Here is a 21904-nt window from a genome sequence, read left to right on the forward strand (position 1 = left end):
ACTCTTAGAAGAAAACAGAGCAAAAACCCTTAAGAACATTGGATTGGACGATGATTTCTTGGATATAACACCAAAAACACAAGTAACAACATAAAAAAAACAGACAAATGTGACTCCATTAAACTCTAAAACTTTTTGTAAAAAGGAACAATATAATGAAAAGACAACCTATGCAATGGGGAAAAATATTTGCAAATCATATATTTGGTAAGGGGTTAATACCTAAAAAATATAAGGAACTTTTAGAACTCAATGACAAAAGACATGGCTATTTGAAATGGGCAAGGGACATGAATAAACATTTCTCTAAAGAAGATATGCCAGGTGCCATGGAGCACATGAAAAGATGCTCAACATCATTAATCATTAGGGAAATGTAATCAAATCTGTAATGAGATATCACCTCACAGCCATTAGAGCCACTATCAAGAAAACAGAAAATAAATATGGGAAGGACGTGGATAAGTTGGACCCTTATGCGTTGTTGGTGGGAATGTAAAATAGTACAGCCGCTATGGAAAATACTAGAGACAACTCAAAAAACTAAAATAGAATTACCATATGATCCAGAAATCCCACTTCAGTCTATATATGGAAAAGAATTGAAAGCAGGATCTTAAAGAGATATTTTCATACCACATTCATAGCATTATTAAGAATAGCCAAGAGGTGGAAGCAGATGAATGGATAAAGAAAATATGGTACATACATACAGTGGAATGTTATGCAGCTTTAAAAAGGAGATCCTGTCACATGCTATAACATAGATGAACCTTGAGGACATTATGCTAAGCAAAAGGACTTTAGTCACAAAAGGACGAAATACTGTGTTTCAAATTCCACCATTTGAAGTATCTGAAGTAGTCAAAATTTCAAGCAAAATAGAAAGGCGGTTACCAAGGGCAGGTGAGATAGGGGAGGTGGAATTGGGTGTTTGGTGGACATAGAATTCAGTGCTTCATGATGAGTCAGTTATAGATCTGTTGCACAACAATGTGAATATACTTAACACTACTAAACTGTACACTTAAAAATGGTTAAGATGGTAAATTTAATATTATTTTATCATAATTAAAATTATATATACATGGGAAAATATAAAGACTTCAACAGCACAGTTAATAAGCATCATAAAATGAGTGTACCCTCATTTTTAATTATCTACAAAGAGTCTGTGTAAGCTGACTTACATTTGGTATGTCTCACAGATATGCCCATAAAACATATGGGCCTAGATTTTAAAACACTACACCAGTTTACTTTTGAGTTAAGAAATTCTTGGAGTTTTCATTTTTTAAGGTTATTTTGGTAATTTTAATTTACAACTTAATTATTTCATATAAACTTTCAAATGTATTGACATGAAGTATTTTCTAATATTTATGTTTCTAATATCTCCATTATTAATTTCCATATTTATGTCTTCTCTCTCTCCCTCCCTCTTAAAAAATTTTTTTTAATTTGCCAGATGTTAGTCTATTAGTCTTTTCAAAGAGTCAGTTTTTCCTTGAGCCTCTTTATGATGTTTAATTATTATTGCCATCTTTATTATTTTCCTTTTTCAACTGTGAATTTATTCTGCAGTCCTTCTTTTAACTTGTTAAATGCACAGCTCAATAAAGATAGTTTTTCTTTCTAACTTAAGCAATTTAGGCTATACATTTTCCTTTAAATGTTGCTTTAGCTACATTCCATAAGTTTTAATTCATGGTTTCATTAAATTTACTTTTAAATATTTCTAATTTTTACTTTTTTCTGTGACCAAGTTGTTTAGAAGAGTTTTTTTCTTTAATTCCCAAATATAGACTGTTTTTCAATCTTGTTAGATTTTTAAATGATTTAATTGCATTGTGGTCAGATAATGTGATCTGTAAAAATGACCAATCCTTTTATCTTCTTGAGGGTAGTTTTGAGGTTTAGCATATGGTCAATTTTATAAATGCCTCGTAGAGAAATTAAAAATTTTTGGATGCAAATTTGCAGCTCTATCCATTAGAACAAATGTGTTATTTGTACTGTTCAAATTTTATATATACTATCTAACTTTTCTTTATCAATTAGAAAGATGTGTAATAAAAATGTCTGTATTTCTGTGGTCTTTGTAATTTTGTCCATTTTGATTCATACATTTTGACATGATGTGCAAACAGTCCACAATTTTATAATGAAGTTACGACCAAATTTATCTCTAACACTAATTTTTACAAAATATTTTACTGAAAAAAGTTCTGGGTAGTAAGGCATTCCTCCCATTCACAAGTTTATTTCCTACTTTAATATATTATCAGATAAGCTGCCTATTGCTTATGTTTGCAAATATTTTCTTTTGTGGCCTAATATATAGATACTTTAATGAACATTACATGGATGCTGAAAACTACTTTCAGCTTAGAGAACTTGATATTTATCAATTATTAATTATAGCATTTACATCTCCCATATATTTATCTTTTGTCCATTTCAGCTATCATAGGTTGTGAAGTATGCCTTAAAGTCTCCTTCTACTAATGAATTTCTTAGTATTTCATATAATCCCAGTTTTTCCTCAGTGAATTTGAATACTAAGCTTTGTGTATAGATATTCACAACTGTCAAATCTTAACTAAGGATTTCATATTTTAATTTTTTTTTAAAGATTTTATTTATTTGAGAGAAAGCATGCACCCACGCATACACAGTGAAAGGGTGGGGGGGGGGGCGGTGGATAGAGGGAGAGGGAGAAGTAGGCTCTCCACTGAGCAGGATCCTGAGATCATGACCTGAGCCAAAGGCAGACACTTAACCAACTGAGCCATGCAGCGCCCATAAGGATCGCATTCTTGAACATTACAACCTGCCCTTCTGTTCCTTTAATTAATGTTAAACTTGACTTCTTTTTATTAGCCCAATATGCCCTTCTTTATTCTTTTTAATTCAACACTGGTGGTTTTCAACATTTATACTTGCTCATAGGAGAGATTTGGTTTTGTGAGGTTATTGTGTTTTATATTAGCATTCTGTTTTCAGTGTCTTTTAAAATAATTCACTAAATGATCCATGATATCCATATTTTGTTACACGAGTGCGCATTCTGCTAATTTAGAAGTTCACATTTTAAAATCTTCTCTACATCTGGGTTCCAGAAAGCAGAGTCTGAAACAAAGGCTTATATATGGTTTATTCATTTTGCGGGGGGGGTGCATATCATGTCAAACAATGTGAAACAAGGGAAACAAGGCAAGATATGAAGGAATGTTAATGAGAAAGTATTGTGAAGTTAGCTTCTGCTCAGTTTCAAATCAATTGATTGCTCAACCCTAAGAGAAAGGATAAATGGGTAACATTCCTATTTCACAAGTGAGGACACAAAGACTGACAGAAGTTCATTAAGTTCCCCCAGAGTCATAATCAAAAGGTGGCTGTGCCAAAATTTAAGCCTATTCTTCCCACTAACTCTGTTGTCTTTTCATTGTGACACTGCTTCTTTCCTTCACATTTATGAAAAGCCTATTCTATGTGCTTGACTAGGAGCTAGAAACACACATAAGCATCTCTCTGCCAATTGAGGTCAAAGTTTAATGAGCACCATACACCACTGCTGTCTAATTCTAAGCTCTGCCATTTTTTTCCCTTTTTAAAATTTTCTTCTTACAACTGTTGTCTGTATGTGTTCTCAGTGCTCTATGGACAATTCTTGCCTTTTCCCTATATCATCTGTGACTCTCTCCATCTATAAAATGGTCTATCACTTTCCTTTTTAATTGGCAATAGTTGATAGGTTTCGTAATTGTTCATTCACCTTAACATTCTTTCAGAAGTGCTTGCCTTTTTTGTTTGTTTTCTTTTCCAATTTCAAGTATTTTCAAATGCTTCCAGATGGCAACACACTGACTTCTGGGGAATCAATCCAAAGAACGCTCCTTCCTTTATCAACAAGCTTGATTTATTAACACTGCAGGTTTTTGAAGAAATGAAGTGAGAGAAAATTTTATTATTTCAGGAGACATATTTCCTTTGGATGCATTTATTTAAATACTAACTGAATTCCTTACCTTTATTATGTCCCAATACAGGAGACTTCACTGCAAATGAAGTCTTAAATAAGGCACCTCAATAAGCCAAAACAATGTTAAAAGTAATACATTAAAATGAGAGATTACCATAATTTAAAAAAGATTTTTAAATACCTCAGCAATTACTTATTTCTCATTGTAATCTTACCCTGAGGTGAAGGTTGTATCTCCCTGTCACCAACAGCCTAAGATATAAACTTGTATGGATAGAACTGTGCCTACTCAAATATATGTTCAAGTCCTAGTATCTTGTACCTTTTAAATGTGACCTTATTTGGAAATAGGATCTTTGCAAATGTAATCCAGTTAAGATGAGGTCATACTGGATTATGTTGGACACTGATCCAATGATTGCTATGCTTATAAGAGGGACACAGACACAGGCAAGAAAGACTGGGGCAGAAACCATTTGATGACAAAGCAGATACTGGAGTGATGCAGCTGTAAGCCAAGGAACAGCAAGGATTGCTGGGACCACCAAAAACCAAGAGGCTAGGAAGGACTTTTTTCCCTTTAGCCTTCAGAGGGTACATGATCCATCTTGATTCTGAGTTTTAGCCGCCAGAACTGTAGGGAAAAAATTCCTGTTGTTTTAAACCACCGGGTGGTAATTTGTTATGGCAGCACTAGGAAATAATACAGGGCTTTCATAATGAGTGACAAACTGCACAGTGCCTGTAATGATTTTGCCCCTCCTTTCAAAATTAACTTGTGCCTCATTCCATATTAAATACTTTAAGTAAAAGGCATAATACAGTTGACCCCTGAACAACACAGGTTTGAAATGCATGGGTCCACTTATATGTGAATTTTTTTCTATATAGTACAGTATTGTAAATGTATTTTCTCTTATGATTTTCTTAACATTTTCTCTAGTTTATTTTCAGAACACAGTATATAATACATATAACATAGAAATACATGTTTAAATACACTTACTGTGTTATCAGTAAGATCTTGGGTCAACAGTAGGCTATTAAGTTTTGAGACATGGATTTTCAACTGTGGGGGTTGCTGACCCTCATCCCCACACTTTTCAAGGATTAACTAGATTTCATTTTACTAAACCGTACTTAGGAAAACCTGAACCTTTGAGAAATACAACTCGAGATATATGCTTTGCTCTTCTAGAATGGTAGGGGCTTTTATTTCTGTACCTTGCTCACAGACCTTCTTTTAAACGGATAACTATATTACTAGGAATAAAGCCAACAAAAATTAAGAGACCGTGACTATCAATACTAAATCTAATGAACTTTCTACCAAATGTGTACATAATTTGAGATGTCAGTGAGTAAAAAGAACAGAAAATTTAACCAAACTCAGTGAAGGCTTCTGAAATCTTGCTTTAGCTATGACAAAGAATAATCACTATTTTAAACAGATCTGCTCTACATTTACCAGGAGAAAATAAAAACATCTCCTTTCAGCCCCACCTTGCCAATGTCCTCATATAAAAGTTTAGCTATGGATTTTTGCACTTTCTGAAATTCAAGTTCTTAGTGTTGTTCAACACAGTCATTGAGGCAATTATACAGATATTTGGCAACTCAGTTCTGTTATTAACTGAGAATCATACATGATTGTGGATATATATACAATTATATATTTTTCATACATGCTTATTTATAGGAACATACAGTTATATTAGCTTGTATATTATATGCTAGTAGACAGATGCACATATAAAGTTAACTTTGTTCACTTTAAGAACCAAGAAATATATTATTTAATAGAAGTACATACAGAAGGAAAGGACAGCTAAGAGCTGTTTCCTTTTAAATTTAAGACAAAATTGATACTCAATGGCCTTTTAAAATAATCTAGTCTGAAGAATTACATTTGGTAATTGAAATAAGTTACCACCATTATTGAACTTCGGAAAGACCATTAAAGAGATTCTTTACCCTCTTCGGTGATTGCTTTAGAGCCACAAAAAGGCATCACAGAGGAGGAATAGAGATGGGCTCCATAGTCCAAAAGAAATAAATTGTTGAGTTTATCAGTCTAATACTTCTTCCTAAGATAACTGCATTCTTTTGAAGTAACTAAGTTGAATTAAAAAAAGCTGCAAATAGGAGGTAACCTCCCAGACAGAACATTTCAGTAGACTTAGAGGAGATTGATGAATATCTACCTCTACAACTAAGTAGGCAAAAATCAGAAAGACACTTGATATAAACATTAAAAAATAAAACTGAAAGGTCAGAAGGCACATTCTAAAAAATATAATCCAGTAAATGAGAGAATGAAGTTTTACCTCTTGAGACTTAGAAAACTATTTTAAAAATTATACATTTAAATTTTATGTAAAAACAAAAAATACTTTCTTATAAGGGCTTTTTATCAATTAGCTCTAAAAAAAGTTTTAAAAATTGACAACAGAAATAAGAGGAAATAAAATTTTCTTCCAGTTAGAATATTCTATGAAGCACCTCATTTTCTCTGGCTTTCCTTAAACTAAAAAAAAAAAAACAAAAAACAAAAAACAACAGATAACATTAGTGTGGCATAGAGTTCACTGTAGATTCATTACTATTTTCTTTATCTTGCTTTTCTTCTTCATGTGGTGATTCTAGTTCATTTCTGCTATTTTCTTCCTCACTAGAATCACTGTCCAATCCATCTTCAACCCTGACAGATGTCTTGTCATACGAAGAACTTTCACAGGTTTTGTCTGTGGGAACAGCTCCTTTCCGTTGGGGTAAGATAGTAAAAAATGCTTCCTGCCAGTCTTTGGTTTCCAGATATTCCAGAATAATCTCAAACACTGCAACAAAGAAAAAATCCATACATTTCTTGGCCAGGTTCATCACAATGTTGCATTCTGTATTTTAAAATACACTGCCTTTGTATTAAGAGTGCTAAGATGTCCTAGTAACTACATTGTTTGTATCACTTCCTTCTCCTATGCATTGTTAAGAGCCAATCTGCCCCAAGGCCCACTAGGCCTGATACCTCATCTCTAGTTTTTCCTCAATTCAGTTCTTGAGCACTCAAAGATATACCATTATCTTTTGTCAATTATAATCAATAGGCAGGGCACCATTTTCATTTCCTTCTTATTCTTCTTACCCGTTTCACTTCTATATCCTTTATATGCTAACATAAACTAGGAACAAACAAAAAAACCGGTTAGCATTAATCTAAATTTTTTCTGTCCTTCCTATAGAGAGTCACTCACTCTGGGAAGTATCTTGCCCTCCCTTTTTTTTTTTTACATTAGAGATAAAGAATATAAATACTGTCTGCAAGTTACTCTCATTTTAATATATTGCTAAAGGGCATAATTTGAATTTCTTTATGAAAAAGTAATTTCCACTATCTATCAAAGGTCTTAGAAGTTCATTCCTTGAATCAATAAATTCATTTCTGTAATTCCCTAGAGTGTGCTGTAGAGAAAGTGTTTAATTTAGCACATAAAAAGAGCTCAATAAGTAGTTGTATACTAACAAAAATCTCCACTAAAAAAAAAAATCTTAGCAAAACTCCAGGCAAAACTCAGGTCTAAGAGTATCTACTACAATGTTATTTACAAAAGTAAAAAAGAAAAAAAAATCAACAGTTACATTACTGTATATTCAGATGATGGAATATTATGTAGCCATTAATAATGATTCAATGACAGAAAATAAAATTATAAATGGGAGAAAACATCCAAATTTATAATATTTTATGCATCAGAGTAAAAATCCAATTATGTAACAAATAATATTATCTATGCATAGGAAAAGAACTGGAAGGACACACCCAAGAAGTTAATAGCAAGTAACTCTAGGTAATGGAATTATAGCGTATTTTTCTACATTTCTAATTTTTTCTAAAATATGCAATATTCAAATTATAAATGATTACATTTTATAATTTTGTCTCCAGCAAGATGTATATTTTCTACTTGTCCAAAGGTAATGTTATTCTTCACACTGTTCACTCAAGCATATTTTCATAATCCACTTATAGCTTACCATGATTAATTGCCAAAACTTTCCTACTATTCATCTTCACAAAATTTCCAAGGGGGAGCTGTGCATGGTCAATTCCATGATCTGATGCTTGTTTATATGTGAGTCCCTAAAACAAAGATACTATAACTCGGACTAGAACATTAGATTATTTTAACTTACAGTCTACAACAGAATAAGAAACAACTTTAGTTCAGAGAATATTATCTGACGAAGTGTGTGTGTTTGTGTGTGTAATTGCTAATCTGGAAGCATTCTTTCGACAGAAAGTATCGTCCAGAATGTTTAGGGCATTTGCTTTAACAGCTTTACAAATGAGGAAACCAAAGACTAATTTAGTGTTTCCTACCCCAACACAAAGCTCCTCAGTGGAAGAACCACAAGAAAAATCTGACTCATGCCTTTTGACTCAGATAGCTCTTCACCATTCCACACTGCCTTCCTCTCAGTTTAAAATACTCAAATTGAATTCCTAGAGAAGCATCATCACTCTTCCCGTAAATGTAAAAACATATAAAGATAAAACTATGTTTCAATTATATAACAGTAAGAGGCACAAATGGCAAAGACAAAGTAAAAGAAAACCTGATTTGAAAAAAATTTTAAATTGCCTATAAATTTTATTTTCCCTACCAATTAAAAGATTGTTAAATATAAATTTTCTCCTCAAAATTAAAATTCTTAGAGTCTGTTCTAAACAGAACTGAAATAGCCAAAAGACAAAGTACAGGAGAAAGAAGAGCTAAATTTCTTAACCAGTAGTTTGCAAATTTTAGGGACAAATAATAGACTGAGACAGGTGCTTTTGAAAACAAACTTAATGTAGTTCAGAAAAACATAGAACATTAGAGAAAAAAATATGATTCTACACGAACAACAAAATAGAATTTTTCCACTAAGAAAAAAATTTTAAGAAGCTAAAGATCATTCTGATACAAATTTCCTGTGATGCTACAGAGCTGCATTTCCCCAGTTACAGCCACAACTGTGACTGCTTAAGTTTAAATTGATGAGTTTCTCAATCAAACTATGTACATTACATGTGCTCAACAGCACATGGCTATCATAATGGACAAGATGATATAAACTATCCCAACAGTACTGACAGTTTCTACCTCAGAGTGATGTTATACAAGAATAATGAATTATTTCATATTATTCTGATAGCATTTCCTTAGACAACTGGTAAACATGTTTTTCTTGAGTTGGGTTGAATTTAGCATACTGCAAAGTAGCTGGCCAAGAACAAAATAATGTTTTCTTTTATAAAGTAAATTTCTGTAATTTTTCATTCAAATGAGGGTAAGGAGGTGGTGGGAAGAGACAAAAGTACAAAATACAAGAGAATAGAAAACACATCCCATGAAAATTATGTATTTAAAAACTCATATAAATTTACCATTTGGCATTAATTTTGGTATAAATCTTACCATCAGCAGCATCTACTATCAATACAGCATATCATTTAAGCATGTGGACTCTGGAACCATCTGCTGGTGTCAAATATCTGCTTTATCACCTACTACTATTGAGTTTAGACTTAGTTTCTCTGTGCCCCCAGTTCCTCATCAAAAATATAGATAATAACACTAACCTCACTGTGTTGTAGGGAGGATTAAGCAAACTAGAAATATATGTGAAATGCTTTCTTAGCTAGAAAGGTGACTGGATTATAGTAGGCATTCAATAATGATCAGCTATTGGTATTATTTTACTATCAAGAAAATTGGTGATATCCATTTTAAAATATGAGCAAAAAAGTAAAAATAAAAACTTAATAGTACCTTGTGATGGTTGTGATCTACTAACCCTCCAATCACATAAGCCTTTGATTCATCTAATTCCTTCAGCACATTAGGTGAGTCTGATGTTAGATAAATTAGGTCTTCTTTCTTTATGAATTCACTATAATGCTCTGCTTTGATGTGTATATCCTTTAAGACATAAGTAGAAAGATGTTATTAATAAGATTTTGTAAAAATTGGCTAAAAAGGATTATTTTCTTTTCCTTAAGCAAAGCCACCCGAGAGCATATGAAAAGAAGTATGAAACAATATTTTACAATTATCGAGAACCTACTACTTCAATTCCTCATCACCTCACACCCCAATTATTTAAGCAGCCTCCTATTGCTATTTCCCTGTCTCTAGCCCCAGATCCCTCCAGTTTACTTCTATATACCAATGGCAGACTCACTTTCTAAAAACCCTACTTTCAATGATTTAGGATGAAACTTAAACCCTTTTACTCAGTAACTCTTTCTTGAATATGGCACTAATGTAGCTTTCTAACTTTGGCTCTGTTCCAACAAAACAAATGTATTTTTTTGGCCACAATCTGCTCAAACTTCTCTCTAACCAAAAAATGCCTCTTCCAATCCTTCCTATCCATCTGCCTGTATCATCACAAAAGGACTATAGATTTAATAAATTCTACACATCTGTTTCTATAAAGATCACATTTGAAATCTTCACCAAAATTATCAGGTCAGAGGTACAAGACTGAACAACATTCAGCAGTCAAAATTTTGCAAACTACATTGATAGAATAAGAGATGATGCATCACCAGACTCAGATGGCATTTACTTAGTAATTTTTAAAGAAATAAAAAATGAAGGAGATTTTTCACCTTAAATGTATAACCTACTAGGTAATAAATAGCTGCTTTTCTGGAAAATGGTATTATTAATTTGACGGCCATGCTTAATGGGGGGTCCTGGAGGGCCCTGAGTAAAGACCAGTTAACTTGTGAGTCTCTGAAAAACTGGTGGTATAAATAATAAATTTAACAAGCCAGAAAATAACTGAAAGTATGCCTATACTAATTACATTATCTCTTAGGAAAATAGGCATGGGTATAAAACTTGGTAAATATATTGTACTTTAAAACTTAGGAAAGCTTTTGAAGAAAATGTTTCATACCATAGGCTATTATTAAAATAAATTCAGGGGTGCCTGGGTGGCTCAGTCGTTTAGGTGTCTCTTGATTTCACCTTAGGTCATGATCTCAAGGTCATGAGATCAAGCCCCATGTCCCAGTTTAGGATCTTCTCTCTTCCTCCCCCACCCACCTCTCCAAAAAAAAAAAAAAAAAAAAAAAGCAGTATTATGGGATTAGTGAGTGTGAGAGGGAAAGTTTATCACGTAAAAACTGGCTCTGAGACAGAAAAAAAAATAGGACTACCCCAGTACTTCTCAGAATAGGGCAAGGTTCCTCAGGGATTAGTACTAAAGCCAAACTATTTGTTATCTTTGCAAATGAGAACAGTTTAGTCCAAAAGAAAAAGAAAATGTGAGCCACATATGTAATTTTAAATCTTTCAGTAGACACATTTAAAAAAGCAAAAATTGGTGAAATTAATTTTAATACATTGTTCCCAACACATTATACCCAATATGTTAACATTTCAACATATAATAAGTTTTTTTAAAAATTTCAAGCAGGTATTATACATTCTCTCTTTTTTTTTTATACTTTCAAATCCAATGTATATTTCACATTTATAGCACATCTCCATTCAGACCAGTCCCATTTCAAGAGTTCAATATCCACAGGTGGATAGTGGTCACCACACAGGATGGCACAGATTTAGTAGAAACAGAATATAAGTACATTTCCAAGTTTTAAAGAGATTTCACTCTGGTAATGTATTACCAGTTTGCTAGGTAGAGATTATACACACAGACTTTAAAATTTTTCCTGTTTTAAAAAATTGTTTTAAAGTTGGCAGTAAAGAACAAAGTGAGGGTTGCTGGAGTGGGGGGTGGGCAGGGAATGGGCCAGATGGGTGATAGGAATTTAGGACTGCACTTGTTTTGAGGAGCACTGGGTGTGATATGTAAGTGATGAATCACTAAATTCTACACCTGAAACCAATTTCACCTTATATGTTACCTAACTAGAATTAAAACAATCTGAGGGTTTTGAAGGGGCTGGGGGTGGGAGGTCGGGGTACCAGGTAGTGGGTATTATATAGGACACGGATTGCATGGAGCACTGGGTGTGGTGCAAAAATAATGAATACTGTTATGCTGAAAATAAATAATAAATAAATTTTTAAAAAAAGAAATAACAAAATAAAAAGATAAAGGTGGCAAAATAAGTGAGACTTAATGAGAACATGTGAATAGGCATTTCAGTTTCTTTAGCTTCTACCATTAGTAACATTAGACTTAGGTATAGTGATTTAGAGACTGTCGATTCCTGTATTTATTGGCATTACTTAGAATTTAAGTAAAAAATTTAAGCATAAAAATACTTGGAATTATGTGAGAGTTCATCTATTTTAATTACCTTCCAGTTGACCCATCCTTTGTCATTTTCATCCATGTTCTTTTTCAATTGGCCTCCATGGCTTGTCAAGTAAAACTGATAAAAGAGATTGGTGGACACAGAAAGAAAGAGCAAATAACTACCAGAGTCCAGTATTTTATTTTTCTTCTAAAATCATCTGATCATCAATGAACCATATATATATATATATATAGCCATTTTAGAAAAAAATAATTTGTGACATGCTTTAAAACATACAAGAATAAATGTATGATAAAAGTGACATGTTTGGTGTATCTCATAACCCACTACTTTGAGTATTCCATCCACATTTTTCTCCCATTTTACAAGCAGCTACAATCTGACTCTCCCTTAATAATCGCTTCTCTACAAACTCCCTACATTTATGTCAAGTTTTCATTCAGTTTCTTTTGCCACCACTTTTTTTTACCAGTCCAAAGTCTTCATAATCTTCCTTTGATTCTAAACCCTGACACCGATTCCAAGTCTAATCAAGGGTGAGAAGAATATAAGATGTAAAAATATAAAAATACTATTACTTGATAAAAAGAAAGTAAATATCTAATCAGAAATATATTAAGAATTTCTGGTTCTTAACATCAGTGAGCTAGTGTTCATTTTTAGGTCACCTAGAATTCAAACAAATAGAAAAAAGACCCAATCTACTCTTAACAGTGGGAGTACTTCTCCAAATGGCCACAGACTCAAAATCCCTTAGGTAGAAGAAACCTAACCAACAGGTACGATGGCACACATCAAGCTGGGGGAAGTTCCCTCACTTTCTGTGAGGAAAGGAGTTGAGAGCTGAGAAACTGGTATGAAAATACATATATGTCCTTTAGCAAAGATGTTCAACTACACAGGAATGAGGTCAGTGGGTACAAAACACAATGACTGTGCAGCGTGTGACTAAGACTGACACAGGAAAAAACGTTGAAAATACTTTATTTTTGTAGCAAATTAGAACATTTTTCAAATAGGCATTTTGTTCTTTAGGGAAAAGCATCTGTAAGATTCTTGTACAGGCAACTGGGATTATCTACGCCTTTTCCAGAAGAAGTTTCCAGAAAAAGGAACCTGGAATCTGTTTTAAATTCCCCAAACATACCTGCACAGGATGCAGTGCTCGCCGATTTTCGGCATAACATCGCTGAATCTGTTTATGAAGTTTCTTAATGTCCTATAAAAGAGTGCAATTTTTAAAGCAGCACTTTGAAAATCACCTATGGCCATTCCATAATCTTAGTAGAATAAAATAAGCAAAAGAGAGGGTCAAGACAGTACACTTTTTCCTCTGGAAATACAGGTCCTTTGTGACATTTTCCATTCAACTTCTGTACATACTGATTTAATAATTACTGTAAGTCAAGTCAATACCCTGATCAGTAACTCAATTTTGTACCCACTTAAAATGCTCACTCATGAAAGTATTTACTCTTCTTAAAATATAACAAAAGGGGGATGCCTGGGTGGCTCAGTTGGTTAAGCGGCTGCCTTTGGCTCAGGTCATGATCCCATTGTCCTGGGATCGAGTCCCACATCAGGCTCCTTGCTCAGCAGTGAGCCTGCTTCTCCCTCTGCCTCTGCCTGCCACTCTTTCTGCCTGCGTTTGCTCTCTCGCGCGCGCTCTCTCTCTCTCTCTTTGACAAATAAATTAAAAAAAAAAAAATCTTAAAAAAAAAAACAACAACAAAAGGGGGCACCTGGGTGGCTTAGTCGTTATGAGTCTAGTCTGCCTTTGGCTCAGGTCATGATCCCAGGGTCCTGGGATCGAGCCCTGCATTGGGCTCCCTGCTCAGCCAGAAGCCTGCTTCTCCCTTTCCCTCTGCCTGCCTCTCTGCCTACTTGTGCTTTCTCTCTGTCAAATAAATAAATAAAATCTTTCAAAAAATAAATAAATAAATAAATAAAAGACAACAAAAGAAGAAAAACTCTTGTAGAGCCACACTACTGCTATTTCATAACCTACTAATGGTTTGGAAAGTAAGTAAAGCATGTTTTCTTTCCTACATTGTTCAGATAGCCAGTTTTCTCAAATTACTAAATAAGAAATAATTCTATTAAACCAATCACATTTCTTACTTTCTTCTTCTGATTAGGACAAATAACAAAAAAACTCCTGGATCTTTATGATTAATATACAGTTACTGAGTCTTATAATCTAATTACCATGTCTGTCTCTCTCTTCTATGCATATAAGAGCAATTTATTAGCTAGTTTAACTTAGGGGGCATGATCTTGAAAAACTTTATTTAAGATACATTTTAGTACATAAGTTTACATTAAAGTGATATTACCTATTAAAGCAAGAATTATTCAACCTATTTTTTTTTTTAAGACTTTATTTATTTATTTGAGAGAGAGAGTGAGAGAGCACAAGCAGGGGGAATGGCAGAGGAAGAGGAAGAAATAGGCTCTGGGCTCCCCCCAGGATCCTGGGATCATGACCTGGGCCAATGGCAGACACTTAACCTACCGAGCCACCCAAGCACCCCTCAACCTACTTTACCTACAGGATTTTTCTGACAACGATTCATGATACCTTTAATACCATCAAGCTGTCAAAACTGCAGTCAATGATAAGGCGGAGTGTACTGTGGACAACATCTCTTCGAATGCGTTTTCTGTCATTTCCATCTACGTTTGATTCCAGTTGACATTGTCGTTCTAATTGTTTTCTCTTGCGTTTTTCCTTCCGCTTTTGTCTAAAATTAGGAATTGAAACGTTTTGTTGTTATTTACACATTCTGATATTTACAAGACTCTTCTAAATAGACAAAAAAAGCCAATAGTTTTATTTGAATTAGCAGGCTGAACCACATAAAACTGCCACTTCTGTGGATCAAATGTCAGCTATTTTATACTGTCCACCAAAAAGCTTTAGATAGAAAGAATATTATTTTGTAAAAGCAATAAAATACTTTCTATACAGACCCTCACTACTCCTAATTTCATTTATCATTGGTATTACACTGTACTAAGACTTTGTAAAATACTAAATTTTGGACTTAAGGATGAATTTTTACTTTTATCATTCTTCTCCTACATGATTTTCAAACAACATTAATATAGAATAAAGCAAAGTAAGAGTGTTTTTTTAAAAACACTTCATACTTTTCCTATAATCTACACCAACTATAAGTTTATTTTCCCTCAATAAATGTTGGCATTATATAATAATAGCTTCAGCTTAACTGCTCTCACCAAAACCAATGGTTTTTCTAGCAAAATCAATGTCAGGCCCAAATTTGATCTTTCTGAGGTGGTTATTTTTGTTCTATATCTAGGACACGGATGCTAACTATATCCCTTATCTAAGTCAGCTATTTCAGAAACTGTGCTGCTATTCACAATACGCTCTGCGTGACAAAAAGTGTACTGTAAATCTACCAAGATGGAAACAAATAACAGCCAAATGACAGTGCTAACAACATACATAGCCCCAATTTTAATTATCACAGTTACTTTTGATGTGTCAAAGGGCTATGCAAAGTTCAGCACTCCTGAATGGTACAGCATATATATACATTTTGAAACATACTTGCGGAGCTCTCTTTGTTCTTCCCACTGTTTCTGTTTAATTAGCTTCTTCATTTGTCTTTTAGATATTGGTTCAAACTCTTCACCTAATCTTGGCTTCTGGCTCTTCTCTTGATCTTCACTTAAGCTTTGCTTTCTTTCAACATTAGAAGACTCAGTAAATGCTGGCAACATTTCAGAAGACATTATTTGATGCCTCTGAAAAAACTGAAAAGCAACTTTTGATGTGAACAGGTAAGTGTCTCTCTCTCTCTCACACACACACACAGAAAGTTAAAAAAAAAAAAAAAAAGACCAAAAGATGTAATTAAAATTAAATCCTATCAATAATGAAAAAAATATAAATTTAGACAATTAAATGTCATTTACTGGCAAAGACCATTTGATGAAATGGGTGTTTGCATATACTATTAGCAGTCATGGCAATTTTTCCAGAAAGTTACGCAGATCTGTGTTTCAAGAGCTTTAAAATGTCATGATACCCTTTGACCCAATAATTTGTTTCCTTAGAATAAAATCCTGTAAATGGATTAGAAATAGACACAAAATTAATGCAAAAGAGTATATGTACCAGAATATACTTTTTAACAATGAAAATTAGAAATTACTTGCATGTCAGCAAGAGGGGTCTGTAAATTACAATTCATCTATAACATGGGCTGGGAATACTAACCACCCAGTAAAAATCTTGTGTCCCCAAACTATTGTGATAAAAGGAAATGGTTATACTAAGTAGAAAAAAATAAAAACCAGAAGCAATATAAACATTATGTCCAACTTTGTTTTAAAAAGAATATGTACACATAATCATGTTTAATTTTTACCCACTTTTTTGCATTTTCTATATTTTATATAATGAAAATATATTGCTTTATGAAAGAAAAAATACTTTAAAAAAGTGATGGGAAGAACGTTTTTTTAGTTGTCATTAATGCTACAGTACAAGGGAAAGGTTATTTTCATTACCTGGGTGTACACTCGGAAATGATTTTTAACAAAAGATATGTTATAGATTTATATATTTTGGACAGTGAAGAAAACAAATTTGGTTGCCTCTCAGTATATTTCATTGTAAATACATAATTATAAATATCCACCTTAGTCTTGGCTATAGAACAAAATATGTAAGCTGATCTTATAATCAGTCATGGGAGGTGCAGGACCATCTCAAACATATTTAATTGGATTAACTGCCCACATCTTCATATCTGTTGTCCAGAACTGAATTTACCCTCAGATTAGGAAAGAGCTAAAAATACTAAGATGTCTTTTCTCTTTAATAGATTACTAGCACTACAACTTAAAAATTTATTTATCCCTAGCAAAGACTAAGCATGATTTGCAAATGTTCTACTGGCATTAAAGAAAACTCTATGATTCTTCCTTCTTAAAGAGATGGCTAACAAGTCTGTGCAGAGAAGCTAGAATCTAAGAGAAAAATTCCAACAATTCAGATAACGGAAAGGACAAAACCTTGCAGAAGATAATTTACGCAGTTTTATTAGGGTTCTCGCTTTCTTTAAAAATGTAATGTTATAACAGGACACATGGGGATAACTAAGAAAATACAAAGGTTACCAGACTTTAACTGAAAGATAAATTTTAAGATGTGTGTATTAGGGGCTACAGCAAAAACCCTGGCGTTTTGCTAAGTCACAAATTACTGAAGGGGAAAGAACCATCTGATAATCCAAGTAAGAGTTCGCAAGTTTTCCTTATGCCACTAACCAAACAGTATCCTTAGTCTGGGGGCAAATATCTCTTAGAAGTGACAACCCAAATTTGATTTTATACTGGAAACTGCCTGTGGGCATGGATGAGGTCTGCTTTTGCCTAACATTTAGCACCACATTACATTACTAACAGAGTGCCTGGATGTCAGTAGATGCTTATTATTTATTTGCAAAATAAACAAATGAGTGAATATATTACAAAAGTTTTTAAAAGTGATGAAAGTAGTTATAACGAACACTTGTTAATTCTTACTATGCTAAATAATATTATCTAAATTAATCCTTAAAACAACCCTACAAGGTAGAAAGCATCATGTCCACTTTAGGCACCGTGAGATAAAATAACTTGCCTCAAATTACAAAAGTACTAATTAATTCCTAAGAAACAAGACATCTAGAACAAATCTAGGACAAAGTCCTCTAAATACTTGCTGAATGAATAGAAAATAAAGTGATGGAGCTAAGATTCAAACCCAGCTTCAACTCTACTCTCTCCCAGAAATCCAAAATCTTATTTAGAAAATGAGGGTTTCCAAAGAATGTAAAAGAGCTGTGCAGCTTCACCCCTACAGCTGGAGGGCTCTGAGAACACTGTCACTGAAAGAGGAGAAAAAATAGCTCCAGTTCAATTCCTATGCAACTGAATACAAAAATGGGACAGAATATTCCTAGAGATAGTTACCAAAAGTTCATGTTTTGAGGCATCCTGTCTCCTGTATCTTGAAATACGTGACAACAGTAGATAAGATCCAAGGGGAAACAAAAAAGGAATAGCTTCTCTCAAAACCAAGAACTAAAATAGATGTTGTTCCTGCTGGGTCTGCAATGTAAAGACAACTGGGAGTTCTCCTAGCTTTAAAGAGGATGGTAGAGAGAATAACACTTTTTAAAATTATTATTAAAAGATTTATTTACTTATTTTAGAGAGAAAGAGAAAGAGAGAGAGAGAGAAAACACATGCACTGGTGGGGGCCGGGCAGGGAGAGAGAGGGTCAGGGAGAAAGAGAGAAGCAGGTTCCCTACTGAACAAGGGCTTAATCTCACAACCCTGAGATCATGACAGGAACCAAAATCAAGAATCTAATCAACTGAGCGCCAGGCACCCCTAGCAGAGAGTTTAAGATGAACCTTAAACTAGTGTTGGGGATGGGGCTCCTTTTTCCATGAAGAAAAGCCTGAAAACAGATGAAATTTAGACTAAAGGCTTATACCACACTGGTTACCTGGGGACACCTGAAGGAAGCCGTGTCTAGTTCTCAGCTATAACTGGAGCCAAACGATGAGATGACATATGAACTTAGAATACTTTAGAATTGGAAATCTGAATCACTTTTGCAAGCTGTGCATGGAAGGAAGCATTTAACAGGGCCAGGATAGGAGCAACCACAAATTCAGCAGCAGACAGAAAGATGGTTTTGAGGGGTGGGTAGAGATAATTCTGTAAGAGGACTATGCAAAGCAAAGTTACACAAAGAAATGATGGGAAAATCCCAGAAAAATCAATGATCAGGAGATAAATCCACTCTTCACAAACTGAAAATAATAGGACAATGTGAAAGACTTTAAAATAAATTTGATTGGAATCTTTCAGAGATCATAGCAATAGAACAATAAAAACTAAACCAGAAATTGGGACACAAAAGCAGGTATAAAATAAGCAAAAGAAGAATCTATGGAAAAGAGCCTATTTGGAAACCAGTAAATAAAGACATAAAAAATTCAAGATATAAGATAAACTCCAGATTACCTGGAGCCCAAGAGGAAATGGATGAATTAGAAGACATCCTGACAATCTCAGAATTCAGAGAAACAAAATGACATGAAAGACTTAATATTAGGATGAGAGAGATACAAGCAAAAAGGTAAACTGGAGATCAATGTACAACCTTGAGTTCATTCATTAAAGAGTGTTTTTAAAAAGCTGGAAAATAAATAAGCATTCAACTTAAGAAACAGGAGATGGAGAAAATCAGCAAACCTGAAAAAATCAGAAGAAAGAAAATTTTAAAATATATATTGTGATCCCCAGAATCACTTTTATTTTACTTCCTTTATATACATAGTTCATTAAATAAAAGCAATGCATGTATGCAAAACCGTACAAGGTAGAGAAAATAAGTTAAACCCGATCCACTAAGCTAAATACGCAAACTTAAAATTCACAGGAAACAAATTGCTCCCTTCATAAAACAATGACTCATATTCCAAAAGAGAACATTTCTGTTAATCAATGGCATCGTGTTTTGCTATTCTTTATTCTGTTAAAAAACTTCAAGTGTTGACTGGCTCTATAATGTGAAAATTAAAAAAAAAAAAAAAAAAAAAAAAAAAAAAAAAGGCAATATATAGCTATGTTTTACAGCTCATGTACACCAGGGGGAGCTTTTGTCTTTCGTACCTGAGTAGTCTAAATTTAACTTGGCCTAAAGGTCACGAGCTGGTTGACAATTTCATTATTTTAAAAGCTATTCTGAATTAAAAAAATACACTGCAGCGAGTGAATTTTTTTAAGCTTTGATAATCTAGATGCATTGAGGCACAAAATAAAAATGATGCTAGCTTGAGACCCAATATATTGCTGCTTACATCACACTCTTCAAAGATAAGTATCAACTCTCACTTCCGATACCATACAATAAGCATTTCACCATATACTAGCTTGTTCAGATGACCTGAAGCAAAATGTGGCATTTTTTACCAGGTATACTTGCTTTTTAAAGTTTGTGCCACAGTTTATAAGCTCCATAGCAGTTTTGTGTTCCTCCCTCCCATGCTGTGACACAGTATATTTTCATTTATTCAATCACGTTCAACAAATACTTAAGAATATTTTGTATAGAAATATCTGTGTGAAATTTAGTTTACTTTAATAGAGAATTTTTACAAAGTTGGTTCGCTTAGTTACAAGAATTAGGTTATCAGATGGTCTGATAACACCAAGAACTGGATAAAGGTGACTAAGGCCATTTGGTGTGAGACAAATAAGTAAGTAAAAGTCATCTCAATCTTCCTTGTATTTCCAGTTCTCAGCACAGCTTCCAGGAGGGAACACAGACATATATCAGTCAAAAGTTTAAAAAAAAAAAAAAAAGGATTTTGATTGGGCTAAATAAAGTCTTCATTACTTATGACAACCTCCCCACCTGAAAGACCCAAACGAATGTTGGAATAACTGCAAAATGGAGTTGAATGGCCTGACAGTGACAGGTCGTTTAAGAAAAGTGAGAGGGAAAGAAAACCTTTGTTAAAAGGCGCCGGCCAGATCTGCGGTATCGAAAGCGCACGATTTAGCTGGGCTGGCCTAGGGAGAGGGGAAGGAATTAAAACCACCAAAACCAAAAGGGAGAAAGTCATCATCTGTTGCTATCCTCTTTATATTTCTAGAAAAAAATTCCCGAATTTTAACACTTAAAATAGTTCGCTGAAATCAAGTAACGCCTGTCTTCTTAAAAACCAGCCTCGGCTCACCACCATGGGGCTACCTGCACCTGCAGCAACTTTCCCTGGGGCTCTCAGCATTTCAGAGCGTTCAGCTACGACCGCCCCTCGCTGGGAGAAACGCGGTAAGGCGGGTCTAAAGAGGTAAAGCGACAGCCACCAAGGGGCAGAACCACACTCGTTTGCCAGCCTTTCGGGGCCCAGATTTCCCTCTCCCTTCATTATTTGGAAACTCACTCTCTTCATACACTAGGGACCGGATCCCGACCCCCACACACACGCCGACCGTCGGCGCTCCCACTGCGGGTGGGCCGAGCCTCGCCCAACACTCCCCTCCAGGGCAGCCGTCGGCGGACGCACTCGAGGAGGGATTAAACTACAGCCAGCGAATCAGGGAGCTGCGTGGCGCGGGGGACGCGCTCTATGTGACATCACTTCCTTCGGGAACGGAGTCGCGGCTCCATTTCTACAGCCCCACTCCCCTCTCCCCCGGAAGCCGTGTTGCTAGTCGAGAATGGCATCGCCAAGAGCCCCTTTTGCGCCCAAAGAAGACCAGAGAGTAGGCAGGAACCAGAGGCAGTGCCAAGAGACTTACGGAGCCGAGGAGTTGTCAGGGAACTGAGAACACCAACCCAGAGCCTTCTCGTAATGGTCTTGATAGAGCTCACGAATCTTCCTAAGGAAACTTCAACTCCCAGAGGCAGGGACCGCGGCTACGCCTAGGAGGCTAGGGCGCGTACGTCTTTACGTCATCAAACCGCGCCACATTTGGACCTGCAGAAAGGGGAGGGAGTTCCTGTTGGGCGGGGTCTGGAGTGAGGGTTTTTGGAGGGGAGGTAGTTACAATGTTGTCTGCTTTTGCACCTCAAAGCAAGTGTATGCTTG

At 34.7% G+C, this 21904-nt stretch overlaps 1 protein-coding gene across 4 annotated transcripts; it reads right to left on the bottom strand.

The window, feature by feature from the left end:
• Positions 1-3139: 3139 nt before the first annotated feature.
• TRMT10A (tRNA methyltransferase 10A) lies at positions 3140-21746 on the bottom strand. Of its 4 annotated transcripts, none has more exons than XM_004748185.3 (8): positions 21615-21746; positions 15850-16055; positions 14851-15013; positions 13417-13488; positions 12309-12383; positions 9799-9948; positions 8018-8123; positions 3140-6822 (listed from the first exon to the last, which is right to left on the bottom strand). In XM_004748185.3, exons 2-8 carry the CDS (start codon positions 16032-16034, stop codon positions 6554-6556), a joined length of 1020 nt encoding a protein of 339 aa, XP_004748242.1. In that variant the 5' UTR covers positions 16035-16055; positions 21615-21746; the 3' UTR covers positions 3140-6553. The 4 variants fall into 4 exon arrangements, with proteins under 4 accessions (XP_004748242.1, XP_044923006.1, XP_044923005.1 ...); XM_045067071.1 differs by having other exon boundaries at positions 15850-16046; positions 21615-21738; XM_045067070.1 differs by lacking the exon at positions 21615-21746 and adding an exon at positions 21257-21506 and having other exon boundaries at positions 15850-16046.
• Positions 21747-21904: the final 158 nt, after the last annotated feature.

This window comes from Mustela putorius, unplaced genomic scaffold, assembly GCF_011764305.1.
Source record: "Mustela putorius furo isolate JIRA1106 unplaced genomic scaffold, ASM1176430v1.1 tig00003871_pilon_pilon_pilon, whole genome shotgun sequence".
NCBI lineage: Eukaryota > Metazoa > Chordata > Mammalia > Carnivora > Mustelidae > Mustela > Mustela putorius.

Coding starts and splice junctions, on each gene's coding strand:
- TRMT10A (XM_004748184.3), bottom strand. Junction 15,014..15,849: donor GAACAAAGAGAGCTCCGCAA/GTATGTTTCAAA, acceptor TCCTAATTTTAG/ACAAAAGCGGAAGGAAAAAC. Junction 6,823..8,017: donor AGTTTTGGCAATTAATCATG/GTAAGCTATAAG, acceptor TCTTTGTTGCAG/TGTTTGAGATTATTCTGGAA.